Source organism: Gavialis gangeticus, unplaced genomic scaffold (genome assembly GCF_001723915.1).
Source record: "Gavialis gangeticus isolate Ggan-Ray unplaced genomic scaffold, GavGan_comp1, whole genome shotgun sequence".
In the NCBI taxonomy this organism is placed as follows: Eukaryota; Metazoa; Chordata; order Crocodylia; family Gavialidae; genus Gavialis; species Gavialis gangeticus.
In genome coordinates this window covers 43,628,107-43,650,195 of record NW_017729004.1, presented here as the reverse complement: position 1 = coordinate 43,650,195, position 22,089 = coordinate 43,628,107, and the positions used below count along the sequence as shown (strand labels likewise).

The following is a 22,089-nucleotide window of genomic DNA, read 5'->3' as shown; positions in this document are numbered from 1 at the left end:
CCCCACCACACCCCCCCCCCCCCCCCCCCCCCCCCCCCCCCCCTTCATGGTACTGCTGGAATGGCAGAATCATAAAAAATTAGTCAAACCCCCTGATCAAAGCAGGACCATCCCCAACTACATCATCCCAGCCAAGGCTTTATCTAAACAGGCCTTGAAAACCTCCAAGGATGGAGATTCTACCCTGAGTAGCCTGTTCCAGTGCTTTACTATCCTTCTAGCAAGACAACGTTTCCTAATATCTAACCTAAACTTCCCTTGCTACAACTTGAGATCATTGTTCCTTGTTCTGTCATCTGCCACCATTGAGAACAGTCTAGCTTCATCCTCTTTGGAACCACCCTTCAGGTAGTTGAAGGCTGCTATTAAATCCTCTCTCAATCTTCTCATCTCCAGACTAAATAAGCCTAGTTCCCTCAGCTTCTTCTTAAAAAGTCATGTTCCTCAGCCCCCTAACAATTTTTGTTGCCCTCCACTGGACTCTCTCCACATCCTTCCTGTACTGGGGGGCCCAAAACTGGATCCATCACTTCAGATGTGCCCTTACCAGTGTCAAATAGAGGGGAAGAATCACTTCCCTCAATCTGCTAGCAATACTCCTACCAATGCAGGCCAGTATATCATTAGCCTTCTTTGCACAACTGCATACTGCTGGCTCATATTCAAATTATAATCCACTGTAACCGCCATGTATTTTTTTACCGAGCTGCTTCTTACCCAGTTGGTCAGTCCCCAGACTGTACTGATGCATGGGATTGTTCCATCCTAAGTACAGAACTTTGCACTTGTCCTTATTGAACCTCATGAGATTTCTTTTGGTCCAATCCTCCAATTTGTCTAGGCCTCTCTGAATCCTAGCCCTACCCTCCAGCATATCTACTACTTCCCCAGAACTTGGTGTCATCTGCAAACTTGTTGAGGAAGTACTCCCTCTCATCTTGCAGGTCACCTACAAAGATGCTGAACAAAACCAGCCCCAGAACCAACCCCTTGGGTGCTCCACTTAATACCAGGTCCCTACTAGACAATGAGCCATTGATTGCTAGCCTCTGATCCCAATAATCCAGCCAGTTTTCTATCCACTTTACAGCCCATTCATCCAACCCATACTTCCTTAGCTTGCTTGCAAGACTGTTGTGGGAGACCATATCAAAAGCCTTGCTGAAGTCAAGATATAATCACCTCCAATGTTGTCCCTACATCCAGAAAGCCAGTTATCTCATCATAGAAGGCAATCAGGTTGCACAGGCATGACTTACCCTTAGTGATTCCATGCTGACTGTTCCTAATCACCACCTTCTCTTCCATGTGCTTAGAAATGGATTCCTTGAGGACCTGCTCCATGATTTTGCCAGCAACTTAGATGAAGCTGGCTGGTCTGTAGTTCCCTGGATCCTTCTTCTTTCCTTTATTAAAGATAGACACTATATTTTCCCCTTTCCAGTCATCCAGGACCTCTCTCAATCTCTACGAGCTTTCAAAGATAATGGCCAGAGGCCACTATATCATAGCATATAACAAGTGATTTTATGGAAAGACAAAGAAACCATTATGATTAAGAAAATGTTCCTGAAACCTTATCTTCTGCTGAGAAAACCAACCAGTAGTTTTTTGAATTACTAATCTCCATGCCTAAAAAAGCTTGTTTTAAAACTCAGTATGACTTTATTTATGAGATTTCGGGCATTGCTCTATTATTTTTTTTTACCTGTTTTCTTTGTGCCTCTGAACCACATGACTTCATTAAATTATAATGAAAAAAAAGGGCCCTCACCTGCCTGAACAAATGAATTGAGTGATTTAGCTACAGCCATGCTGTGACACATGTGCACAGCTGCAGAGCACTTTTAAAGTGGCCAATCATGTGAAAAAATAGCCATCCTCAAATGAGGTATCAGATGAAGGCACTCTACTGTAGAGCATCTTAGGGAACTTGTCTTCCCCAGGGTTAACCTGTCATGTGAGGAGTGGGAAGCCAGCAGCAGTGAGTTGTCAGCTGGGGTTTGCCCAGCCTGAGCTGGATGCGGAGCAGGTGAATCAGAGCCCCACCACCTCACGGCCTCCCCAACCCTGCCTCTCCAGCTCAGGCTGGGAAAATCCCAGCTGGCAGCTCGCTGCTGCTGGCTTCCCTCTCCCCCCTCCCTTTCTGCTGACTGTCCTGGAGCTGGGAGTGGGGCCATTCCTCAGCTGGCTGCAAGCAGACTAGATCCCTCCCGCCTCTCCCCCACCCCCTAACCCAACAAGCCAATGACTATTGGGTTAACAGGGGTGCTCTAACTCATGGCACTTTAAGTAAAGCACCATAAGTTAGAGCAGGGGCCTGCATGTCTTTCAGCACTCTAAGTAAACCATTCTCAACTGAATTAGAGGCTCTCTCATGCAAAGCATCCCACCAGCTGAAATAGTCATTAAGTGATGTATAATGTATTTGTAATACAGTGACAGAAATGAGCACAATACTGTAAAGCTCCAAGCTTGTCCTTGAATGCCACTGCTCTAATCTATCCTAAAGAAATATGTTAATAACTCCCCTGTGCTGCTCAGATGTTTTTCAGGGGAAAATGATTTATGGTTTCTGTCAAAATATTTAGGTTAGCATTTGATTTAATTGCACCTAAATTCAACATTTTTGTAACCAATTTACAATTAACATTTATTTCCCATGCATGAATTAAACCAATTATATAATACAGTAAATCCATGCCTTTGGGGATTTCTCATGACTGCTTGTTTCGTGTCCACCACACAATTCAATTTTATATTGTCAATAGAGGGAACAAGGTTATAGTCCTCCTGTCAAAATTATTTATTTAAGTTAGAATCAGACTATTCAAATCCCCATGCATCTCTGCTCAAAACCTGCCATTTCTTTTATATGTATTTTAATACAGAAAAAAACTCTTTTTTTGTGTAAACAGGTGAGTTAATGTGTTGTTTATTTTATTCTGGATCATTGCTATTGCACTTTCACATACAATTAGAAGACTCTTTTAGAAACTTTGACGTTTCTAAAATTCTGAAATTCAAGGTGAACCTTGTAATGTAGGCATTATTATCAACATTAAGCTTAATAAAAATAGTGAGAAAATAGCTTTTTTAAACCAAGCCTGAAGGATGACTTCTGTTATTCTATACTTCCATGCGAGAGGCCAGCCTATAATTTAAATCACCTTTTCCTAACACAACTTTTCTTGAATGAGATATCCTATTTGAATGCTTCTGATTCTGGAGATTCCCTTAACTTAAAATACTTCCACTTACCTCACACTTCCAATTGGTCCTGTCTTTATAAGAATTATATGATTCTTTTGAGTCCACTTATGACTGTTCATTGTGTAAGCTGTTAAAAGGGAAATTTTCAACAACAATAAATTGTTCCAAGGTCTGTTGTCAAATTTCATAAGCTCTGTTCAAGTCATAATACACTTCTGTCTGACAAAAAGGAACTTTCATTTCAGACAATTTGCTGATGTGGAGGTTCTCATATATTTACAGTTCGCCATGACTATGACTATCTGTCAAATTTCTATAGATGTTTTTCTCACCTGAGAGCTTGTCTAAATTTGCATGTTTCATGTTATTACAGACAGCACACAAAGTAATGCCTATGGTTAAGCTTGCTAGACACGTTCTGTTTGAAAATGTTCAATATGTTATAATTCTGTCAATCTTAAACTAGTCACAATTAAGTTTTCTAACCACATGTGTCTCAAGCGGAGGTTGTCCCCTCAATGTTTTAGCTACAATAGATCAATTATTTATAAGATTATGGAATCTTGTTTTGCCTGCATTTAAAAAAAATATCGTTGTCAACAGGTATGATGCATCTCATTCCTCTTTACACAAGTCACTGCCTACTTCCTTATACTCACCTGCCACACCTTGATGGAAACACAATAAAGGGAAGCTGAATGATGAAACAAAAAGGAAACAGTGTTCTCTCAGCAAAAGGGATATGTCTTCTTCACAGGACTCCACCTCCCATACACTCTGCCCTTACCACACCTGCCAGGTGGACCTACAATCTTTCCACTATATCCAAGTCACTTGACTAGTGTCTTGGCCAGTTGTTCAACTCTGCCTTGGGATTTTCCCTGCACAATCTTAGGGCACAATCTTAACGCATCCTGCTGTCGGCGATGTTAGCCTTCAATCAACTCCCAAACAGGGGCTCCGCATTTAGGGCTACTCATCACAAAGGGCCCTCATCAATTACTTCTTCCCTATTTCTCCTCAATTTAGGGATCCCTTCTCAATCAATTCAGTCCTCTTTGTTAGACTTATCCATTTGTCTATATTGCCCTTGGTTGTAGCATGTCCATGACTTCCCGGGCAGTATCTTTCTGGCTGGCAGACCTCATCACCACCCTATCAGTTCAATACCCAGGTCTCTCAGAGTGATCCTCATAGGCACTCCCCACAAACAGAGGTTTACCCCATGTCTCAAGCTTGACACTGATGGATCACATGGGTGGTTCTCTTTTGCCAGCTACTCTTCACCAGTGTATTCCAATCAGGAGATCTGTCCCAGCCACAGACCAGGTTCACATTGCTCCTGGTCTCCTCTGTGCCTCTGCACAGACAGATACTGTTCGCTTCCTTGGAGACAGTGCTTTCCCCTCTCCAGGGGTTTGGGTCTGTGGCACTCACATATTTGAGTCTGCCAAGCCTCTACAGCAGGGGCAGGCAATTATTTCAGGCTGAGGGCTGCTTACTGAGTTTTAGCAAGCCATCAAGGGCTATATGACAGGCAGCCAGGGGCAGATAAATATTAATTTTCTAAATGCTTTAGAGGCCCCACAGGCTGGATAGAATGGTCTGGTGGGCTGTATCCAGCCTGTGGGCCACATTTTGCCCACCCCACTCCAGAGGGTAACTGCATCCAGCTCCCTGGCCCTATGAGAGAATGCAGCTGGGGATCATCAGAAGCCAGGACTCACACTTCTGGGTTTACTACCAAGTGCTGGCTGACAGTGGTAGGGACCCAGCCTGACCCCGGAAGGGATCAAGCTGTGCCTGGGGAGCCTACTCATCCCTGGTAAAGGGGTTGCCCCCCCAGCAATGTCAGGAGAAATTTGCTGGTGATGGTGTGGTTCTAGCACAACTCCCAGGTGAGTAAAAGTGGCAGCCCATTTCCCCTGGGGTCCCACTTGTAATGGGAGCCAAGAGGAGACTCCCTGTTACAACCATAAAAACTACTTCAAAATTTGGCAGATGAGGTATTGCCATTTGACATCCATGTGAAAATGTGCCCAAATCTGACTAATTTATACACCAAAAATAGTTTTCACTCACTCTGTAGAAGTTTATAACAGTTTGGGAACTGGATTCTCTAATTACACGTGTACTGAGCATGCTCCATCCCCTCATAGGTTCTGTGTACCAACCAGAATGTGATTATCACACAACATCACTGAGCATATTCTAGCCCAAGACTGCAGGGACTGATCAGGATTCTTCCTGTAATAACCCAAACGGATGCTAAGAGCTACTGAGGCATCCATCACAGGACCCGAGAGCAAGAGGACTCTCTCCTTGCATTCTTGTGTACTCCTTCTTCTGGCACTCACATGGTATGGAAGGTAAGAAGAAAATTATCATACTTGAATGGAGAAGAATGAGAAACATGGGTGAGAGTCAGGGACAGGAGTCTAAGCTGAGACGGGAAGTGAGAGTAGCAGCTTCTAGGGGAGAGCAAAGAGGAGTGAAGAAAAGCGAAACACTAGAAGACAGACTAGGAACAAAAAGTGGGGAGGAAAAAAGAGCACAGAGGGAGAATTTTGTCTAGAAATAGAACTGGGGGCTTACAGGCAGCAGCACAGTCATGCACAGAAAGGGAGCAGCAGGAATCAGAAGAAAGACCAGCACAACAGGGAAATGGGCAGAAACAAGAGGGTAATAACTGAAGAAGAGTAAAAGCTGGTGCTTGGTGGTGGGAGGCAGGGGAAGAAAAGAAGGAAAAGAGAGGCTGCGAGCAGAAAGGTGGAAGTTTGTATAATCAAAATCACCAGGCAATGATTTGCATTCCCAGTAACCACATCTCTTTTCTTCTGCTAATTGTCTGTCTGCTACCACTGGGAATTTCTCTCCTGTCCAATTTCATAGCTCTACCCACTGTTTTTAATCACTGTTGTGCCTGCTTTTTTCCTCAGAACAGATGAAGAATGCCTTTTATTCAAAAGCTTATCTAACTTTATCCCAGCCATTCCACTGGTCCAATAAAAGATACCACCTACAAATATCCTTGCCTCTCACATAATTCCTGGACCATCCCAGCTACAACATCGCTCCAACACTATCTATAACCACTAGGAAAAATCTTCTTACAGAACTTGGAACTAAACATATTATTCCTAATTCTCAGCAATCTTTTGTTTTTTTAGCAGATGAAACTTGCTGGCAAAGTGCGTGCTCCATCTCCCTGTAGCAGCATGTCCACACAAAAGATAACCTATTACTGCTAATGTTTAGCCAGCTCAAGCAAAAGATGGCAGTGATTTTCTTGTGCATCAGTTCTCCACATGCAAAATGGGGATTATAATACTACTTCCCTTCTTGGGATGTTGTGTAAATATATCCAGTAATGCCTATGAAAAACTACTGACACACTACTGTATAGAAAACCCTATAAGGAAATTAATAACTCTTCAATGCAAAACATGTATGGTATACAATAAATAAGGAATACAGTCATACAACGAACAATGAAGATAAAGTACTAGACAGCCTCTCATTCAGTGAGCACTGTTTCTCCTGTACACTGAATGAGGCAGCAATCCTGTGGAAAACACAGTAGCATACAATCATGTAATTAAAGACTGTATCATGTGATTATGTAATTAAACATCGGGCAACCTTAATTCTAGATTTCTGTTTGATTTTGCAACCTTAATGATGTTCTTTTAATATAAACATTTTGATTTTGAGATGTTTTGGTGGAATACTCAAAGTTTAAAATATTTTCATGGTCCATTATAATCTACTTGATACTCACTAATCTCTGCACTTCACAAGCGATAACAACCCCCCTGACCAATCCTATTCTTCCACTCCATGTTTTTACTACATCTCTCTCGTCTGTTGGCCACCTGGTAATTTCTTTTACAGCTTGTTTTTATTTACATACAGAGTTTTACACAAACCCTTGTTCTATCTGCTAGTTAGCTCTGCTGTGCCTGTTTCTCTTCTAGAGATCCAAGGAAAGGTACTGTGCTTGTCTAAGTCTATCCAAACCATGCAGTTGGTCCAATAAAAGATATCAGCTGCAAAAATTATTGACTTCTGCATAGTTTTGCCTCTGGACCATCATAGCTACAATATCCCTTCAGAACTACCAAAGTTTAAAATACATTCTTGAAGTTTTCCAGCTACTTATTTAACAAGTTCTATATAAAGTGTATTATTTAAATTTTCCCTAAATCTCCAATCCCTAATTGTGTGCTTAGCCATTTTCTAGATTTTTTTAAGCTGTTCCACATATTTTTAGAATAGCTTGTACTAAATATTCATAGTTACTGATAGAGATAACAAGGTTCTTCTGCTGACTCACTCTCATATCAGGTGCCAGGACTCTGCATGTAGAGGCAAAATTATTTCTGCTTACTCACTATAACAAATCAGGTGAATCCTTTTACCACCAGCACAAATTATAAGAAGATTAGTGTATCAGGGGGCTCTTAAAGGGAAAAATACATTACCCTCAGGAGACAGCAAAAATTAAGGCCTATTTATAAGCAGCATAAGTTAATACAAAACCCCAGATACGAGGAAAAGTTTGAAATAATCCTGCATATATGCATTTATTTTGTAGGAGCAGAATAGGAATTTGTCCTTCTAACACAGAGGATACAAATGTATTTACAGGAAAAGAGGCCCTTTCAGCCTCTTAGTCTCTAACCAAAACCAAGGTTATTGATGTAACACTTAATTTCAGTTGTGTGTGCTCTAAACTTAATCCAGCAAGATAATGAGCTGTTCCTGGAGTGCTAGTGAACACTTAATTGCCAGTGGAATCAAGAGAACTTGAACGCAATCAGTACCTTGCAGAACTGAGCCTTCTAAACCCAATACTTACATACAGCTGTTCATAAACTGATGGTTGTACATGGAATATTTTGTGGCAGCAGCTACATTTTTCATCCGGCTGCATTATAATTATGCACACAAATATAATTGGATTTAAACAGTGACTGAATTTAATGTACGCCTTGCAGATGACGTACAAAAATCATCTTATTTGGAAGGAGGAGAAGACTAGGCAGATAAAAATATCAACTACTTAATAAGCAACGTTAAACCCAATTTTACTTTCAAATAATGCTCACTGTTTTTGTATGTGATTCCATATTATTACCTCTTTGTTGATGTGCTATAATTTAATTCTTGTTATTTTTATGATGTTTAGACATTCAGGTTGCAGTCAATTCTTCTCTTTCAGATGAGTTAAATGGGGAGGGGAAACGCTAGTTTCCAAGGTATTTTTCAAGCACTAAGCTCTGTAGCCTACAAAGGGTGCTTTGGGGCTTATTGTTAATACCTTTTCCTGCCAATTTTTCCTGCAATCTGTTTTGGCAATTTGAAAGTGTAGTTTATGTTTGAACAAGTAAACAATATTAGCCAATGTGCCAATAGATTCCACATAAGGAATTGTTACTCAAATGTATGATAACAGCCAGGTTCTAATCTCAGATGCACACCAAACAAGCACAATAGCATCATGATTTCTTTTTCCCTTTCAACATGGAGAGAGGACATGCACATGTCAAACCTGAGATGGAACACTGTCTCCTATTCTAGGCATCTTTTTGGGGAGGGGGAGGGGAAGAGAGGAGAGGGAAAAATCAGATGATTCATTTTAGGGGCAAATTCTGCCCTGCAGAGTTTCATAAATGCAACTGAGGAGAGAATGCAACCAAGAGCACATCAAAATGTACAACAATTTGCATAAGAGATGAAACAAAGATGATCTTGCATGAACAGATTTTGATTTAAATGGAAACAATTTACTATAGCTCAAAATTTATTTCTAAGAAAATTGCATATTCACATCAGAATTTAATCATCAACCAATGCTTAAATGTTATTTTTGTAAAAACGAGACAAGAGCATCTGTTAATTTAATTCCTGGTATGTTAGGCTGATATAAAAATGGGAGTTTGGGATTATAATTTTTTTTCCTGTTTTCGCAGAATAGACTGAAACCAGCCCTTTGCTATTTTTACAGAGGACATGGGCAAGGACATCACAACTTGGTTTTCTAGCTCCTGAAAGACTGTTTCAGGCTCAATATTAGGAAAAACTTCTTCAAAGCTAGGGTGTCCAAACTGTGGAATAGGCTCATCTAGAGGTGGTGCAATCGCCTACCCTGGAAATCTTCAAGATGAGAATTGGATGGTTACCTCACTGAGGTCACCTGACTCCCAGTTGTCTTTCCTGCCTGGTGCAGGGGGGCCTCAACCCAATAATCCCCCAAGGTCCCTTCCAGCCTTGCAATCTATGAATCTATTAAACCACTTATTTTTATGTGACTGCCATCTCCTTCCCAGTTCCAACCCTTTGTGTGATGTGTAGAAAGACAACTAGGTAACTACTTTTCTAGCTGTCAGAGAGGAAAGTTATGGATATAAACTTGTTTCTGTTTATGCATATGTGCACATTTATGTATATGTTTCTGTGATGGGCTAGCTGGCAGTGACCTAGCCCAGGTGTTCTGAAAGGGCAAAAGATGACTGGAGGACTTGGGATTCCCTTTCCTCACCAATCTGGTAATGATTTGGCCCAGGGGTTTTGAAGGGGTAAAAGATGATTGGAGGACTTGGGATTCCCTTTCCTCACCAATCAGGCCCCAGAGACTCACCCTCCCATGTCCCGATTGGCCCCTTGGGTCACCTGGAGGGAGATAAAAGGGGCAGCGTGGGCTGACTCAGGAGAGAGACCAGCAACAGACAACAACGAAGGAACAGAGCTGGCAAGAGCCGAGCCAGTGGGGCAGGAGCAGTGCCCCAGAAGAGCCTGAAAGAGCAGGACCTGCAGGCAGCAGTGGGACCCTCAGCAGCGCGGCGTGTGGCCAGCAGGAGAGGCTCCCCACTGGGCTCCAGGACCCCCTATGAGAGGCTACAGCCAGCAGGCGAGGCTCCCCTCGCTCCAGGAAGGATCTGAGCAGTGACCTGAGAGGTTCCCAGCTCCTCCAATCAGAGGCCAGACAACTTGACATGAGGCCGGGGCTCCAGGAAAGTCAAGACCCCTAGCAAACTGGAAAAGTGCCACCAGTGGTGGCTATGTGGCAGTGCTCCTGCCTACCACGTGGGAGATCTGTGTTCAAGTCCCAACTGAGGTGACTTGGGGTGAGTGCAATAACAGGAAGCAAATCTTCTTGCAGTGGAAAGGGACCATTGTGTTTTCCCCCCTTTTCTCCCCCTCCAGGTACCAAGGCCCTATATTTCCTTGTCATTTGACATTTTGCATTTTGTGCCTTTTTATATTTCACCAACCCGTATCATTTGTTCTGCTGTTTGTGTTTTATATTTTGTTAACTCTGTTTTTTGTCAACCTTTGTTGAATCCTGCCCCCTTGGGGCACTGTAGTGTCCACTATACCCTCTGATTTATGCCTGTTATGTTCCCAGTATTAAAAAGTATATGGTTAAGTCCCCATTGGTGGTCTGGCTCTGCTCTATAGGGGGAGAAGAGTCCCTACACCTGCCACAGCACTTGTGCACCTGGTTTGATCCCTTCAATTGGAGAGGGGGTACCTCTTGGAGTACCGTCCGGGTTACATTTCTATTTAAGTTAATTAAATTCACTGTCTTGAAAGTGACCGAATACTTACACTGGGCAGACATTAGAATTAAATAGATGTAATGCAGGCACATACTATGAAAGTTTCTATATGCTATCCTGTTTATCCAGCCATGCCAGCAATACCCCTTTACCTAGGCTAGCGGTTCTCAAATTTTTAAAGACATCAGGCACTCCTTGTTAGGCTAAAGGCATCTGTCAAAAAAATGCCAGCTCTTCCACTTCACTCATTTTTTGACTATGGAAATATAATAGAGTAAGTCTTCTGTTGCAAAGAACTCAGATTGTGTCAGAATGTTTTTGACGCTGTGGACTCCTATTTGAAATTTCTGGGTTTATCTTATGAATCAAGCATAGGAATTTGCACATCTAACAATTGCTAATATTGCATAACCTCTTAAAAAGACCTTACAGCACTGTGGTTGAGAATCACTGATCTAGATTCTGGGGTTCTCCTTCATAAATACAGTCCCTTCCATCAAACTGTACACATTTGACTTTTGTTTTCTGTTTGACAAGCATTTATTAGAAACAAACCTGAGAACAACTTACCGTATTTACCTGAATCCAAGACAAAGTGTTTTACCCCCATTCAACATAGAGAAAGAAACTCCTCATCTTAGATTCAAGTACAAGGGGGGGCAAAATATGGTGCTCTGACTGCTGCCCCCCACAATCAACTTCCCCCTGCAGCCTCTGCTCCTCTCCCCACTGCCTGCTCCTTCCTCCAGCTCAAGTATCCATCTGGGGCCCCACTCTAGCCCAGGTCAGGGAACAAGGAGCATATCTGCTGCCTCCAGGCCCAGCCCAGCCACAAAGCAGCAGCAGCTCTGTCCCAAACTCCAGAGCCAGAGCTGAAGATGCTAAGACTGCAACAGCTGCTGCATGGCTGGACTGGGGCCAGAGCAACCACAAGCTCTGTATTCTCCATCCTGGGACAGAGCGGGGCCCATCCAGAGCTGGAACTGGAAGGGGAAGTTAAGTGGCTGCAACGGGGGGAGGAGGGGAGGGTAAGAGCAGAGTCTGCAGGGAGGAAACACTGGACACTAAGAACTAAGGACACTAAGAACCAAGGACTTAATATGCTTTTATGGAATATTATAATCTACCTGACTCCTGAATTCTTTCCACACATGAAAGGTGAGAATGGCCTTCCTTCTTTTGATAGACCTTGATCTCCCAGTCACTGGTTTCGTTTCTTCTACTAATTGTATGTCTGGTACCCCTGGCAGTTTCTCTCACCCCTTTCTACAACTGTTTTTTTACTATGCGGTGCTTGGCTTGTTCTGGTCAGGCCTGATGAAGAATTTCTTGCATTTGAAAGCTTGTCTACCTGTATCCTAACCATACATTTGGTCCATTAAAAAGATACTACCCTAAGAAATCCTTGTCTCAATTTCTGCACCAGCATGGCTACAACATCACTCTTAAACTACCACTCAGTTTCTAAGAAACTTCACCCTAATTTTTGCTCTGTCATGGACCTGTACTTATTCTATTTGTATTGGTCTTGTCTAAGCACTTCAGTGCCTGGTTTACTGCTATGGAAATAGTTCTCAAGACTCAGATTTAACATCCCCTTTCCTTCCTTTGTCCACATCATATTAGCTTTTCCTTTTACGTTATACTTTCGTTACAACCAAGTAGTATCTTTATCTCGTGTCTGTAGCATGTAGGAGTCAGATCACTGTGAGAACGTTCATGAGTGCTGCAAACAAAAGAAAATATTTTTTAAAGATCTCCTTCTAGTGAAGACAGCTATGCACACAGCATGCTCACTTACCCACTCATTGAAGTTGTTGCACTTTTGTTTCAAAGAGAACCTTTGGGAAGTGTTTGGTACTTGGCAGGGAAAAGTCAAAGAACAACTAAAAATCAAAACATAATATTTAGTAATTTTTTCTTTCACTATATTAAAAACCACATAATTTTAGTAAGCAGAAAGAACTTACCTTTCAACCATCTTAATCTTAATTAGATCCTTAATCTAAACTGTTAAACACAAAGTACTCTGTGGAGAAAAAAAATCTGTAAAATAGTTATTCCCTAATTAATTAAAACTGAATGCAATGCACAATTATCCTTATACAAAGTGGTGCAGTTTATCTAAAGATGTTTAGAATAAGTATAAGTGATGCAACTTAACCTTTACCATACACGCATTAATTCCATTTTACCCTTTAAAATGAATGGCTACTAATAAAGTCCTTTGATTTCAAGTCTACCTGTCAACTCTACGTAAAGAAAAAAAAATTGTCACAACACTTTTTAGCAATGAAGAAGTGAGAGGTCAAAATCCAGGCATTAACTGTACTCCCCTGCAAAGACAAGGGAAGCTAGAAAATAAAATAATCACAGCCTAAACCAACCCAAACTTTTCTTTAAATGAAAAGAAATGCTAATGTACTGGGTTCAACAGCCAGTCAATATGGTAAGTTAAGCACCAAGGTCCTGGAGGCCAACAGATAAACCCATTCTCCCACTCAAAAAACAGAACAGGACAGGTTCTTGAAATTTAAAAAACATACAAGTTCCACATCAGAACAAACCTTTCACATTTTTTCAGAGAGAGAGAGAAACCCCAAATCAAAACAGTCAATGTCCTAGTAATGGCAGATACCTGGAATGTGGTAGACCTACCTTTTTAACTTCCCAAATAAGTGCCCTATCCATTAACAGCCAGGTATATAAGTGGGTCAGTTGATCCTTCCTCTGTCCACTTCATGCAAATCAATAAAAAATTATTGGAGTAGGGTGTAATACTTTCTACATGAGTGCTACACCCACTGTGCTACAGAAGCAGTCAGTTTCTGTCACTCTCTTCCCCTCTTTCTAGTCTATTTTTTTTCTTTAAGTAAAACAGCTCCATCAGGAGACACTGAGAGAGACCCTAGACCAAGCAAGCCAATATAGCCAAGTAGTTAAAACACCCACACAGGATGTGGGAGACCCAGGTTCAAGTACCTGGGCTGAATCAAAAACAGACTAGTTTAAACTAGGGACTTAAACTTATGACTCCTACCGCCAAAATTAATGTCTGACCCACTAAGTTATTAACTCTTCTGGGATGGTCTCTCTCTCTCAGATAATAAATTCCATCCTAGGCAACAAAATCCTATCCTAATGAAAGTTGCAACAAAACTAGTATGCTTCCATGTTAGTAAATTAGCTGTTTCTAATGAAAAATCATTTTGTCTAAAATTTCCCAGCCAATGCTACTCAAAAATATTTTTTCTTACAAGTAAAACAACTTTTATGAAAACATATTGCTGTGCAACCAACTTGTTTCATGAGTAAAATAAATTAAAAATACATTTTTTTTAAAGTTGCATACAGACAAAAGCTCTGGCAGGCAGAATTACCTAAAGGAACACATATTCTAAAGAATATCTGGTGGCTTTTAAAATTATACATGGTAACAATTCTCCAGCTTGTAAAGCCAGCTAAGTCTCCTATATAGAAACATAAATAAACAAACTGGAAATGCCCAAAAAACTTGGGAGGTTAGGGGCCATTTTTGGTGTTGAAGGTACAATGTTGCATTAACGATGGTAAGAGAAGATTCATGATAATAGTTTGCATCACTAGTATTTCTTGTTCGTAATTTATCTTGCAAGGCATTTTCCTGGATACGTTTTTTCAAAACTAAATATTAGCATCTTCTTGTATTCTAGAACTCCATTTTGTAACCTATGCATATTTTGAGAATTCTTGTTAAAAAAACTGTCAAACAATAGATACAAAAATGTTAACAAATACATATTTTTGCAAACAGGAATATTAAATAAAAAAGTACAATGCATATAACCTTTGTACCATAAGCATGTATTATGAAAACCTTTGATGAAAACTGGAGAGGTGAACACACATTGCCTACGTGCTGTGTACTGTACACCTTTAAGAATGTAACACACATAAGTCAGTCAGCAAATTGAATTTCTTCACCCTCACAAACATCATCCAAAACACCACCAACCTACAGTCATGCCTTTTCTTACACATACTATTTCTCTGATCTGCCATTACTGCAGGATAGAGTCACATACATTACTGATTTGTTCCTGAGTCCTTTTCAGCCTTTGTAATTCAGGTGTATCAGTCACAATGCTGAATCCTCTTCCTTTGCTTTCTTCAAAGTCTCTTTTGTATTTGACCTAAAAAACAGAAAACAGATAAACAGGTTGAATTTGCTCTTTTTTTTTCAATTTAATTCTAGGAATGATTGTTTTTAAGTGAATAAAACACTCAGGGACCACATCTACATGTGCACTTTATTAAGTAGTAGATTAATTATCTGTGAAGTAAAGCGTCACTGCCACGTGCAACAGTATTAGGCCACAGCAAACTAACGTAGGCCTGCGTAAGATAGTATTGTTGGGGACAGTACTATTTTACGCTGGCATAATTTACTGCAATTAAGCACATGTGTAGAAGCTGACTGTGTTAAACTGCACCTGGTCAGCCCAGCCAGCCAAATGCCAGACTCCTGCCTGCCACCTAGTCACCAAGCTCTGCACTTTCAGCACCCTCGTGCCTCAGTTAGCCCCTCCACTGTCTGACACTGCCACCCAGAACCCAGGGCTGACCTCCTGTACCCCCTGCCAACCTGGGTCTGCTCCACCATGGCTCTAATTGCTGCTGTCCTGCACTCATATTGAATGCTGAGGTCTTGAAGAGTGGAGAGCTTGAAGTGCTGACACTGTGCAGCTAGGGATAGACCCTGTACACACATCTCAGCATCCTCTATGGGCTCCCTAACACTGCCTAGTGATAGATGACAGCAGTGCACAGGGCAGCCCTGACTGGCTGACCCAGACTGCCCATGGTCAACCCGTTTTTCCCTGCAGGACAATGTGAGGATCAGGGAGGGTGAGTGTTGTGCTCCCTGCTGCAGCAGCAGAGTCCAGCAAGCAACACACTGGCTTCATACTGACCTTCAATTTATCTTGCAAGAGTCATTGCTCTCTCTGGAAAAAACATAAGTGTGCAGACGTTTATGCTTTTTCTCTCACAGTAAAAATGGCTGCTCCAAAAGAAAAAGAACTTGGGAACAAAAATGTTTAAATTCCTCCTAGGAGAGTTTCTTTTGGGAGAGTGAATGTCTGTACATGCTATGGTTTCTCTCAGAAGAGAACATAGTCCTTTAGTATCCCATCCCCCCTCTCATTCTCTCCTTTCCAGAGAGACAGTGTCTCCTTTGTTGGACTCTGCTGTTGCAAAAGGAAGCAGAAGTTTTTCTATGAGGAGAATAAATCTGGGAAACTTCTTCTGGATTATTTAAATGTGTGTACACAACCACTGTCTCCATGGGAAAAGGGGGTGGGAGGAGCGGGTGGACGCTGGAGGACTACATTCTCTTCTGAGAGAAGCCACAGCATGTACAAACATTCATTCTCCCAGGAGAGTTTCTCCTGGGAGTGATTGCAGCCTGGTTGTTCCTGGGTTATTTTCTTCTAGAGAGGCCATTTTTAATCTGGGGGAGAAAAGTCTGAACATCTGTATTCATGATTTCTCCTTGAAGTGCAGTAAGAATTTACATTTTCCAAGGGATGTCTTGAGACTAACAAGGGGTGCCTTGAGTCTAACAAGGTTGAAAACCACTGCATTAGCATCTCAAGTTTGGCATCCAGAAAGTGAGGAACACAAATAATGATTGCCTGTCAAAATCTGCATTAAGTGATTTATTGAGCTTTACACTGGAACTCTGACAAAGGCAGAAATAGAATCCTCTTCTCCAGGGGTGAATTCAACTATCTTAACCCTGAGATCCCCCTTTCTCTTCATGCAATCCCCTGCTTCTCTCACTCAACATCTTCTAACTTTTGCAACAAAAAAAGCAGGAATGTTACAAATTATGCTAACCTTCAAGTTTCATAAACACAGATTTTTTTGCCAATCCAGCTGCATCTTCTACACTGAACCTTCAGCACAGAGTGAAACTGGTTTGTGTTGAATGTTCAAAAGAACCCCAGTCCCAATTCTGCTCCAGGCTTGTTGTCAGAGTTTCTCTTCCCAACTTAGAATCTCCCCTCCTCCCTATACTCAGTCCCAGTTACCTCTTTTAGCTCCTAATTCACTCTCACTCACCTGTCACCAAACCTTACTCCCAGTCCAACTCCCCTACTGTAGGTTCTTCATCCTATCAATCTGCCCAGCCTTGCTCTAACTTCTTTCTTACATCAGTTTTCTCATACCACCTAGTTTATCATGTTTCTCTCCTTTCTACCTCCATTTTCCTATTCCCACACACCCCCAACCCACAAACACTGATGCCAGATCTGGTCCTCTTGATCCAACCACCGCAAGCCTCCCACTATTCCTCATCTACCCTCAACATTTTTCTCTCCAACAAACTGGTACTCTGCTCCCACCATCCTGTTTCTCTCACCAGCCTGCTCACAGTCCCTCAGCCTAGAACTCTTCATGTCTAGCCTGTTCCACTCTGCTTTCCTCCAGGCATATAGTACTAAATACAGTACTAAAATAATATTTCTTCATAGCTTTAAAGGTGATTTAAAATATCCTCTTAACAATGGGTATGAAAAATTAGAAAACCCAAATATATGAATAACAAGATAATAAATGCACTATACAGGAATTTTGCAATCAATTTTCAAAACATAATGCTAAGTTGTGCACACAAAAAATCAAGAAGGTTTTTTTTCTTTTAGTGCCATACCTATCTGAAACGTAATTCCCAAACACTGACAACTACTCAGTGACTCTACAATTTACATTTAATGTTAAAAGATCCATTTTTAACTAAATCTTAAAAGCATCTAATTCAAAAGTTGTTTTTCAATGCCTCCCATTAAAAACTGTCTTATTTAAACCAGTTTTCAATTTCAAAAGATCCTATTGCTCATGTTGCTCTAAGATGAATAAGAAAAAACACTGAGGAATAATCTGACACTACATGGGGGAGGATGACATGATAAATAAATAAATCATATTTCTAAGATTCAAGCCACTGGCCACATGTGTCTTCAACAGGCCCAACTAGAGGATTTTGTTAAACCTTTCTAGAGTTTCAACTTGAGGTTAGTAGGAAGAATCCAGATTAACAGCCTTCACTGTCTTTCTTTGTATAAGAAACCTAATCCAGGAACAAAACAGTAAAGTGTTCTGAATTTGATCCAGACCTGATTCTGGAAGTTTTGCAAGTAAGTTTTGGCATTGTGACAAAACCATTGATTAGCACAGGACTGACATATTTCACTTCTAAAAATTATCCATCTGACCCCCCACCGCTATATGTGAGAAGAATACACTTCATTTGAAATCCTAAAAAAACCTCAGCTTTTACCACTTGTATACATTTTTGCACTCATCTTTAATCTTAGCATAATTTCCAGTAGTGGACAAACAACTCCTAAATAATTAAGAAAGCATATGAAAGCAGGAAGGCAGTCCTAAACACACAAAGCAAAACAAGAATACTGTAGGTAGATCATAATACTCTTTATACATCAATAAAGATGTGAATAAAGTATTTAGACTCCAAAAATAATCCTTCATTCCAACCCATCTCAGGTATTATAAAACTTCTACAAAATGCATGCATAGCACCAACAAGCTGAATCCACTTCTCAACCACCCTGTTTCATACTAACTTGACTGGGCAGCAATAGTACTGATCCACATTCTGATTTTCAGCAACATAAGTAACTGAAAAAAATGAAATAGGAATCCAGAGTAATAGGAAGTAAAATTGCAGGAAACAACAAAACTAACATCTAAAAAGGTAATTTCTAGTGCTCTAGGTTGCATTTGTGAACATGTATTCCATATATATTATTTTGTTAGCAGTAAGCAAGAAAAAGATTACGAGAAATTTGGAACTACAATGAATTTAACCCCAATTTTTTCCCCCCCACAGCCAGATATGTGGGGTGGAAAATTTTCTGGAAAATTTTCCAGTGCTTTATTTTTCCATGGAAAAATTTCCATTTCTAAAAATTCATTGTTTCATAAAATTAATTAGTAACAATGAATGGATGTCAATGCAATATTAGGCAAGTTTGACAGTTTCAAAGTTGTAATTAATGTTTTTCAGGTGATTATCCCGACGAAATATGTGAAAGCACACATATGTTTTACTGATTTGTAAACAGGAGGGTAAATACACTCACATAATAATCCAAACCAAAAATCTAATTATGAATTCACCTTACTGGCTGTGCAGGTCAAATCAAAGCCAAAGCTAAAATTCTTATTTCATCTCAGACTGCAAGTGAAAGCAAAACCAAAACTAGAATTGTGATTAATTTGTGTTTCACTTTCAGTTCAGCAAACACACAGAGCAGTGTCTCATTTCTTTTCTTGAGTTGGGAAAGTTGGAAGTGTTTGCATAAGGTCTGTTATTTTTTTAGTGCTTCTGGTTTGAAATAGTCATCATAATGCCTAATCAGAAAAAAAATAGTGTGGGGCATCATTATAGTGAAGTTCAAGCCATTGAAGGAAGGAAGAAAGTTGGTAGATGTAAATATTGTTGGCAGAAGTATGCCAACAATCAACAAGAATGAAGAAACATATAATAATGTGTAGAAACTGTCCTGAAAGAATACAAGCCATATACAGAAAGCTAACACAACAAAGTAGTGGAACAACTTCATCTGAGAAAAGTCTACGTCAGGCATCCCATGCAAGTAAACAAATTAATATGTTAAACAACACATAGTATAGACTAGCATCTATATTGTTTTAAAACATCATAATTTTAAAAGTTATTAATGCACCCCTGGACTATTATTTATTTAAAATATTTTCTGCTTGCACTAAGCACCTAAAATAGTTTAGGCTTAACAATATATTTTTTTTAATTACATAATAGATAATAAGCCCTTGTAACTGATAATGTGAGTAGCATGAAAGCTGCATGGCAAATATTAAAGGCAAAGAATCCTCATTTAATAGTATTTGGCTGTCTTGCTCATGGGTTGAATCTTCTGGCAAAGGACATAGTAAGTGTGAATACAATGAAGACAATATTGGCAAATGGCAAAGCGATTGTGAAGGTATTAAATAATCATCATGCTGCCAGTCATACTTTGAAGAAATTACAGAAAAAGAAACATGGAAAGGAAAGTGCACTTCTATTGCCGGGAGAAACTAGATGGGGCTTGGATACAAAGTGTTTACATAGTCTGCTGTGCATAAAGAACTGCTTGCAGTGTGCTTCAATACATAACACCGTATCCCAGATTATTCCCATGAACATTCGGAAGCAGATTCTCGACAACAATGTGTTCTGGGTTTGAGTTCAAGGAGCATTCAATTTGCTACTACCAGTTTCAGTGGCTATCAAGAAACTTGAAGGAAACGCACCAAGCCTTTCAAATATTCCAGAGATATTCAGATAACTGAATGAAAATCTAACTGAGCTTTTGCCTTCTTCATCTCTATCCAAAAAAGAAGAGGAAGTAGTAAAACAAATGTTTATTAAGGGATCAGAGTTTTGCTTTCATCTAGTTCATCTAGCAGCAAACTTTTTGAACCTCAACACACAGGACAACATTTAATCGGAAGATGAACTATCTACTGCTCTCGATACAATTATGGAAGTAGCTAAGAATGTCCCCAATATCGATGAAATAGCCATGATGACAGACATTGCCAAGTACCATGCAAAAGAAAAACTTTGGAGCAAAGACATCATTTGGCAGGAAGCAGAGAATGTGTCTCCTTTCACAAGGTGGAAGGGATACTATAGTACTGGACTGTTGTCCAGGATTGCTCTAATAATCCTAAGCAGTCTACCAACAACAGCTTCTTGTGAATGGAAATGGAAGGCTTTCAGCTCAATCAAGAAAAAAAAAAAGACAAAAATACTAACAAATGAAAGCACCACTAAGCTTGTTTCTATTTCTCAGAATCTCTTGCTTCTGAAGAATCAGTCAAAAGCACAATTAGTGAAGAGGATGCAGTGTGATAATAAGTTGCCCTTGCCCATAGACTCATTGGTAAAACCATCCCCTAGCAAAAGAGAATGTGGTTCAAGTAGTTCTGAATCAGATTTGCCTCAGTCTAATTCTGAACTCGAACTAATAAACAGTGCAAGTGATTCTACAAATAGTGACAGTGAAACTGGAGGTGTTGCAGTGACCTCAGTGGAAGAAAGTTAAACTCTGTTGAAGTAGATGAGTGGACAACCATGGCATATCATGCACAGTTCTTTGGGTGTGCTAAAATTAGTGTGTCAACAGTTTTCAGTGCCTTCTCTTTTTTTCTTAAATTGAAATAAACAATGTAAGGGAAGTGATGCTATAGTGTATTCTTTACATTTTTACAAGTACTCCAATAAAAATAATTTCTTTTCACATAAAGTTTTGAATATAACATTAAAACCACATTAAGTTGACTGTAATTATTTTTTTTCCCTAATCAAATATTTCAGTTCAAATACTTGTAACTATTGAGACAGAAAATTAACATAGGGGTACTTTGAGTTTTGTTTACTAAATACAAATCAAATAAACATGCTAAATCAGATCTCATTCTATTTAGGGCATTGGAAATTTTTCCAGAAAATTTTCCAATTCAAAATTTTGCGGAAAACCCATATCCTTGTTCACAGCACTTTCATATTCACAAGTAAAATAAATACACAAGCTCCAATATGTATCATTGAAACATCTTAAAATTTTGGGATAATTTCCAGAACTTTGTAAATTGAGAAAAGCCATATAAAAAGGTTTTGGGTTTTTTCCCCCTTAAGTGGAACAAAAAATATATATTTCCACATCCTGAAGTTCTCATATAAAAACATAGGAAAGTTCCTCTCACATATTTAGATTTTCTAGAAGAGAAAACAATTCTCCTCAAATCAAAAAATGCTTTTAACCTTCAGTGCCAAACAATCTGACCACTACAGAAACCCTCAGACTTGGCATATGGTAAATACATAAAGATGGTTCTAGTGCTACCAACTGTCCTAACGCTGGGAGATTTTGTCCTTGCTCAGCATCATCCAGTAAACTGGGCAAGTAGCCTCATGTTACAGAATACAGTATGCCTGAGTAGATTTATAACCGTCTGCAAATCTGTTTTCTATATTTCTATGAAGAGCTTCATAGTTTTGCCACAAGGCCACTTCTAAAGCCCGGTCCTGGCCCCAGCAGTATAAAAAGCTGCCCTGGCAAGTAGCTCAGGGCTACTAGCTCTCAGGAGCTTCTGGGGCCCAGCCAACTGGTACCTGGGGACACTACCCCTTGTGCCAGCTAGATTGCTGAAGCAGCCCTGAGAGTTCCCTGCACCCTCTACCCACTGCAGCAATCTGTCAGTCGGGGCTGCT

General features: G+C 40.2%; 1 protein-coding gene and 1 long non-coding RNA gene across 2 annotated transcripts in view; both read right to left on the bottom strand.

The window, feature by feature from the left end:
- The window catches only part of LOC109291336, an 80,885-nt gene extending 67,194 nt beyond the window's left edge, over window positions 1–13,691 (bottom strand). The window contains exons 1-2 of the long non-coding RNA XR_002095817.1: window positions 12,749–13,691; window positions 12,580–12,664 (exon numbers count right to left, since the gene is read on the bottom strand). This is a non-coding gene — a long non-coding RNA (uncharacterized LOC109291336). The remainder of the gene's footprint in view (window positions 1–12,579; window positions 12,665–12,748) is intronic.
- NEBL (nebulette) overlaps window positions 1–22,089 on the bottom strand; it is a 647,345-nt gene that overhangs the window by 347,156 nt on the left and 278,100 nt on the right. The window contains exon 4 of the mRNA XM_019508319.1: window positions 14,843–14,950. Within this exon, the coding sequence (XP_019363864.1) occupies window positions 14,843–14,950 (108 nt within the window). The remainder of the gene's footprint in view (window positions 1–14,842; window positions 14,951–22,089) is intronic.